At 35.9% G+C, this 7,620-nt stretch overlaps 1 protein-coding gene across 1 annotated transcript; it reads right to left on the bottom strand.

Annotated features, from left to right (window-relative positions):
* Positions 1-2,987: 2,987 nt before the first annotated feature.
* Positions 2,988-7,193, bottom strand: LOC140833661 (uncharacterized). The gene is made up of 3 exons (XM_073197987.1): positions 7,167-7,193; positions 3,837-3,853; positions 2,988-3,656 (listed from the first exon to the last, which is right to left on the bottom strand). Exons 1-3 carry the CDS (start codon positions 7,191-7,193, stop codon positions 3,155-3,157), a joined length of 546 nt encoding a protein of 181 aa, XP_073054088.1. The 3' UTR covers positions 2,988-3,154.
* Between the last annotated feature and the right edge of the window lie 427 nt (positions 7,194-7,620).

Genomic DNA, 7,620 nt, shown 5'->3' with positions numbered 1-7,620 from the left:
TATCCTCGCCACATCATAATTGGCAATTGTGGCTGTCACCACCAAGGCATCGTTATGTGGAGTCACAACGCCTCGGAGGTCTTCCAACACAAAGTTGATGACGGGGTCTTGTGGCAAGTCTACACCCTTAGATACCTCAAAGTTCTCCAACCTTCTCCCACGTGCCTTCCGATCTCGCCCAGAGTCTCCATCAGTAGCACCCCACGAGATCATATGAATCATTCCTCTCGTATGGTGGTTATCCTCATTCATTCCCATCCTCGGTTTGACGGGCTCCTGAGGGACATCTTGACCTCGACCTTCCCCTCTCTGCTCCCCAATCCTCTGATTTATCCATGGAGGGCCTTGAACACGCTTAGGGGACGAGCGAGACCTCTGTCGACTCCTGGATGAGGATCTTTCTCGTCTATCCCGCGAAGGCAATCTAGCAGTGCACTCAACCCTTTGCAACTTCTCCCACCTCCCCTCGGGCTCCTTCACTTCCATCAACTTGTCACGACTCCCATCTGGAGGAACATGTGATGAGAATTGTCCTCTGCCCCTAGCTTTATCAATCCCCCTCTCGCCCACGCCTCTCTTCCTACCTCCTCTTTCCGCTCCCTCAACTCTACTTACCCCAGGCCGCTGCTCCATCCTCTTATGCCGCTGGGCATCTTCAAGATTTACATATTTTTCCGCCCGAGATAATAGATCATCATAACTTGATGGATGTTTCTTCACTAACGATTTAAAGAACTCTCATCCTCTAAGTCCCTAGGAAAATACACTTATCATGATGTCAGGAGTGACCGCTGGTATCTCCAGTGCTGCATTGTTGAAACGCTGGACAAACCCTCGCAAAGTTTCAGCTTCTTGTTGTTTCACCACGAACATGCTCAAATAGTTTTTTTGGTGTTTTCTGCTGCTAGCGAATCTGTGCAAGAAATCAGCGGAAAAATCCTCGAAAGATCGTATAGAGTTGGCTGCAAGGTGTTAAACCATTGCTGGGCTGACCTCACCAACGTGCCCAGAAACACCCTGCACCTGACCCCATCTGAATATTGATGCAACAAGACCACATTCTCAAACCTTCCCCAGTGTTGCTTGGGGTCAGTATGTCCATCGTACTCTCCCACATTCGACTGCCGAAAATTTGGAGGAAGCCCTTCTTCTAAAATGGCTAGTGAAAAAGGACTTCCTCTCTTGGGTGCCGGCGCTCTGATTCCCAACTGCTGCCTCAACATCTGTATTTCCCTCAACATCTCGTCCATCTCCGGATTCTTCTCACTTGGGAGGGGTCGCGTCTCCTACACCCTACTCTAACTACCCTCCACATTCGCCTCTCGCTCTTGGCGAGTGGCTTGTCCTTCAGCAAACATAGATTCCTGGTTCTTTCTCATGGCCTCGTCTACTGTTTGGGTAATAAATCGGCCCAATTGTTCAGGGTCAAGTTCCCCACGTTCTCATTGGGAGGGGGGTGCTCGTCCTCGGTCTCGTGATGAGGCTGTTCGGATCTTGCTCCCTGACGAGGCTGTTCGACTCTTTTCTCTTGACGAAGTTCTTCCTGTCTCGTCTCAAGATGCTATCGTGCCTGTCTTGTCTCAACACGAGATTGTTCGGGTCCCATATGAGGACGCGACGATGCTGTGTTGGTTTTTCTGCTCCCTCTCCTACCTGCCATCTCTACGTCTCAACTCTAATGTTCCCACAGACGACGCCAAGTGATACTCATGAGAAATTTTTGGGTCCGCTTCCGCAAGTGTCACTAGTTCAGACGCAGGTTTTGAATACCCTGAGCCTGAAATCACAAATATGATCATTAGAAGGGGGCCAGAAGGGTGTCCTGACGTAGCCCCTCCGACGCTCAAGTCAGAGACTGAGGATATATGGGGGGAGCAGCTAAGGGCGCTGCTAAAAATAATATAGTGAATGGCCTTAGCTGAACACTAAAACCTGATATTTATAGGAGAATACATGGGCCTTTTATGGGCCTTTCTTCCATTTGGTGCTTGTAAGGGTAGTGGGCCCAACCATGAGGTATCATTATGAATTTTAAGCAAAATATTTCGTCATTTTCAATTTTTTTTTTTGTTTTAAATATGAGTAAAAATCATTTGGTACAGGTACTGCTGATAAATTGTAAATTGATACATGAACTATTATAAATAATTTAACTGATATATTTAAAAAAAAAATCAGTTTTACCCTTAACTTAATTTTGTTTAAATCCAACTGTTGCTATAAAATTCAATCAAGTACACGTTATTTTAATTTTTTTTATTAAATATATAGTATTTATTTTTAAAATTATATATGATAATTGATAAATAAGTATCATATTCTTTGTCTTCAAATACAAGATTTTTTAGTTAAAAAATATATATCTCTATAGATAAATTAATTATATACTGAAATATAACATATTTTAAAATATTTATAAATATAAATTGAGCATTTTTTCCTACCTTTACTATTTTATTATAATTATGCATGTATGAATTACGACTCAATCAAAAAATCATATTCACAGCTAAAACATATTTTAATATATCGATAAAATATAATAAAATTATTTATTTTTGTTTAGATGAATTTTAATATGTGCAACATTGACTATATTCTCATCACATGAATCACGTAGAATAGTATGAGACCCAAATAAAAAAAATACTCGATGAATTTATTGGCTTCCAACTAAAAATTAGTTGCTTCTATATGGTTTTCCTAATAATGATTCTCATATGCTTCTATATGGTTTTCCTAATAATGATTCTCATATATCTAGCTACTATATACCTTGAAACGGAAAAAAAACAACTTATAATTTTCTAAAAGGAATTTAATTTCGTTATAGGACTCTTTTACATGCATTAATTAACAACAAGAAAATTATATCATATTAATTTAAGAAAAGAGATAAGGCATAAAAAAAAAATATAGAATTAATCATGAAAACTTACAATTACAAATTTAATGAACAATAAATTAAATTAATGTAAATCCAAAAACATATGATTTCCATCATGGATCTAACCAATCATTTTAAGTACACACGTACAACATACTGCAAGATATAACTGAAAATAAACAAAAAAGACTGAAGGAATAATGTAAAAGAAAAAGAACGTACGTATCAGCCTTTACAAATCTATAATCATGAATAATAATATTGAAATCACTGATGATCGGATTCAGCAGAACCGGACAATACATCTGCCGCAATCTGCATGAGCTTAACCCTCGTTTGCAAAGCCAGTATGTACTCTGTAGTCTCCTTAAAAAGCCTTTCCACGGATCCCATGGATTCACAGTTTGGAACCAACTTCTTCAGCATTCTCACCTTCCTTTCTATAGAATGAATTCGGGGTTTCCGTATGATGCAGCGATCTAAACGCGTCCTTCTTCTCATAATCGACACCTTTTTGTTCTCCGAGATTTGCTGATCAGAATGCCATTTTGTATTGCTTAGGACTGATGGCATTATATGATCCCGTTCAGAATTTCCAGTAACCATGATTATTTCAATTATTATTTTTTTCCTATACAATATAACACACACACATATATGTGTGTGTTTTGTGTGTGTGGTCTCGAGGAAGAGTAATATTGTAAATGATCTCAAGAAGCGAGTCACACAGTGCAAGCTTTTATAAGTGAAATTCACGAGGAGGACAATACTATTTAATTAACCATTTTGTACGTGTAGAAGACAAACAACTATTGGACAATTATAATTAATGTGTTACATATATTAGACGTTAATGAAAGAGAGGAGATCAGTTACGTTGTAGTTAATTAAGGCTAGCTTTAATATACATATTAGGCATGTTCTCTAACCTTAATGCACATGCAACCACATGATTCTCTTCACTATCTATCAAGACAATACACACATGACGCGTTCATCGGAGATATATTAATAATAAATAACATATATACATATATATTAAATTGAAAGTCTGCACTATAAATTAAAGAAACATTATTTCCATTAAATCAAATTTTTTATGAATTAAGGATATAATTTGTCTTCAAACTTATCAGTACTCCTATCTTTCTTTTAATTAATGAAACAAAAACAACAGCTTAATTCATTATTTGATCATTTCATGTCTAGTTATGATTGTCACGAGTTGCCTTTAATTTCGGGAATACAGTGGTGCATGTCCTCTATGTCTCATTGATATATATATATATATATATATATATATATATATATATATATATATATATATATATATATATATATATAATGTATATTTCTAAAAGTAATCTAAACATTTAACCTAATTAAGAAGAAAAGATATGAAGGGTAGTTTTGTAAAGATGATTCCAGATCATAAACTATATATCATTTGGAAATTAATCAAATATATTTTAAACATTTCTATTATGTTTCTTATGACAAATATTCTTTAGAAAATCTATAGAATATAAAAGGATAATTTATGAACAAGTTATTCGAAAAATATTATCTTACTTAATAATTTTGATAGGATCGACTGAAGTGCTTCGAAGAGGGTTGCTTAAATGATCTCTTTGTTCAATGATAATTCAGTTTGATTATAAACTGACTTGGTATTCTCGATTGTCAATGTCAGTTGACTAATAGAATATATGCTGAAAAAAAGTCAAACTGATATATTAGAGCAGTTCAAATAATGAATTGGATATGTAAACTGAATCGTAAATAGAAACTAAAATGTAAAAAAGTTTGTTTTTGGATGTTCGGAGAACTCAAGCTCATACGTTACCCCTTATTCCTTTTGGGAAGGCTCACACTAGAAGTCTTTGATTTTTACAAGCAATTTGTAAAAATCAAGTTCAGTTTGACTTAACACTGTCAAAACTAAAACTCCTAGTCTATTCAATTGAACGAAGAAACAATATGCTAACTGTTTTCTAATACAATGAATTATAATGAATTCTCATAACACTTAATGGTCCTCTATGATCAGCTACAATTCAGTATAATGTGTGCTCGAATTACTCAGTTTAGCTCAAATACTTGAATTATTGAATGCTTGAATCTATGTTAAGGTCATATAGCTTTACCAAACTGAACTCCTTATCTATTTATAGACTCTAAGTCCAACGGTCTCGAGTTTAAAAAAGATATGTTATAAATAAAAGTTTATGTTAGCTTGTCTTTTGTCCACGTCATCATTCTCTGACGTCCGTACAAAATGTAGTGCAGTTTTAATAGAGTATGAAAAAACTTATTTAATAATCATTTTAGTCATATGGTGTAAACTGATGTCCTTAAAATTAATGTAATTTAGTTAGCTCCAAGTCAGTTTTGCTTCCAGTTAAGGTAAACCAGTTTTGCTTGTGGACATAATCAGTTCTGTTTGGTTTGGATGACTCAGTTTTTGTCTAGTTCAGTTTAGCTTAGATCAATTTTGCCTTAAATTATTTGTTAACACCAAAACATAAATGTTCCAACTATTTCCTCTTTTTCGGTCTGTGACAAAATTAAGCAATAATTCCATTTGTCTTCAAGCAAGGACTCGAATATCTGATAAAATGATAACTTTTGAAAACTGATATAATAAACAAATACAACTATCTTTTTTGTTCCTTGTCTTCATCCTTTTTCTTCGATTTTTTCAATCTATTTCAAACTTAGACTCAATATGTGAGGACTCCGATTTCTCGAAACAAATCACATGAGATGTAAACATTAAAACTCGATATATTAGCTCAAATTTATCAATTTATAACCTAACTATAGACTTAAAATTCCAACTCAAGAAAATAAACAAGTTAGTTAAAAAGAAATCAAAGAGATGCCAAACCGCAAAGATCGACATGTGGCCTTCGGAGAAGAAAAACCCTAGCTCATGGGCTCGTTTTTCCTAGCTCAAGGGAGATCTATCTTGTGGTCCTAAGAGCAACCAAAATGCAGCTAGGAAGTGAGCTAGAAGATAGACACATTGAAGATGCAAGAAGTGACCATTTAGATAACTGAAGTGACCCTTGAGTATGGATAGAGTTTTGACTACATTGATGACATTTCTTTGGCTCCAAGTGGGTGACCAAGAGGGCAGAGGCAAAGACATTATTTCACCTATAAATAGATATCATATTGTTGCGTATTTTCACTACCGCAAGTATATGGTGTCAAGTTTTAATACTGGTTTGAGTACAGATATCGATCCCATGAAGAGTAATTATTTAAAATTGAATACTAAGTACCATAATTGACATAGCTCAGCTTTATTTAGAAAATCAAATGGTTGGTTTATAATCAATTCAAAGAAAATAACAATTTCTGGAATTCTAGCACGCATTAGAAATTCAATGATTAAAGCAATCTAGAGATATGATTTCGTCGAGTCTCCCCTATACTAAATTAAATTCGTCTAACATATTATTAATTTGCACCATATTTATTAACCAAGAACGCACAATATTTTCTATTCCCGTTTTCAAGTGATAAATAGAACTGTATAACCTATTACCGCTTTTAATATGTCTATTCAAAATCCTGTAACACGTAATAAATGCAACCAAAATTCTCTTATGGATTCGCCAAAGTTATACGTCTTTTGCACGTTATAAACATTTGACGATGTTATTTCCCCTGTCCTAATTTCGATCACCTCTCTCGAGTGTTAGATCTCAATTATTAGATCAGTCGAATTATGGCCAGTAATCCAAAAACATTAAAGACAAAAAATCACAAATAAACACGATGAATTAATTCAATAAAAATTCAAATGTCAATAACATAGGTTCAACCTCGACTACGTCAATCTCTAGACAATAAAATTAGTTCATACTCGAATCTAAATTAATATAAAACCTGTTTGTATTCATTAAAAAACTAAAAATAAGGAACCGAATTAAGAACGTGTTGGCGAGAGATGAAAGTGCGTCTCCGTGTCCGGATCCAACGTCTTCTATCTCTGTTCTTCGCGTCCCATGCTCCGTGCGCTCCCATTTTTTCTCCTTTTCTCGAGTGATATTTTGGCTGTGTCATGAACTTTCGGAACCTCCTTCAAAACCCACGCCGAAACCTATTTAATTCTGAAAACTCGCGCCGCGCGCATATGCGCGCCTATTTCTGTCTTGGGAGTCTTCTTGCGCGCCATTTGCACGCCATTGCTCCGCGCATATGCGCGGAGCCTTCTGCCTGTGTCGGCATGTGAGCGCCTTGAGTGGCGCATATGCGCGGGTCTTACTGCCCTCAGTGCTTGCTTGGCTCGCATTTCTTCTCCTAAGCGCCATTTTAGTTCATTTTCTCGTCCATGTCGTAGTCGTACCTAAATTCCTGCAATTACACCAAAAATAACAAAAATAATTCTACCCAAGAAAACTAACAATCTATATGAATTGTAAGGATAATTTAAGTACACAAAATGAACTTATCACATATGCTGCAGAAAATTGTTACTAAAATCCCTCCCAAAAGCCCTCCAAAAATCATGCCAAGGGGCTGCCCAATTTTGTGCACAATTTCTTCAGTTGTTCTCGGCCATTTTGAGCAGCAGCAAGGTGCTATCCAAGTGCTATTATACATTTTCCAAACACATATAAATCACATCCAAGGTGCCAAAGTTGTTGTCCAATTTGTCACTCAATTTTTGTCCAACTTCGGTCATTAATCACCCGAGTTCGAGCCAAGACAGTCGATGG

The sequence above is a fragment of the Primulina eburnea genome, chromosome 6 (genome assembly GCF_022965805.1).
Source record: "Primulina eburnea isolate SZY01 chromosome 6, ASM2296580v1, whole genome shotgun sequence".
Taxonomy (NCBI): Eukaryota; Viridiplantae; Streptophyta; class Magnoliopsida; order Lamiales; family Gesneriaceae; genus Primulina; species Primulina eburnea.
The sequence above is the reverse complement of the archived record's forward strand: the minus strand, read 5'-3'. Positions and strand labels throughout refer to the sequence as shown.

Coding starts and splice junctions, on each gene's coding strand:
- LOC140833661 (XM_073197987.1), bottom strand. CDS start 7,193: ATGCGAGCCAAGCAAGCACTGAGGGCA.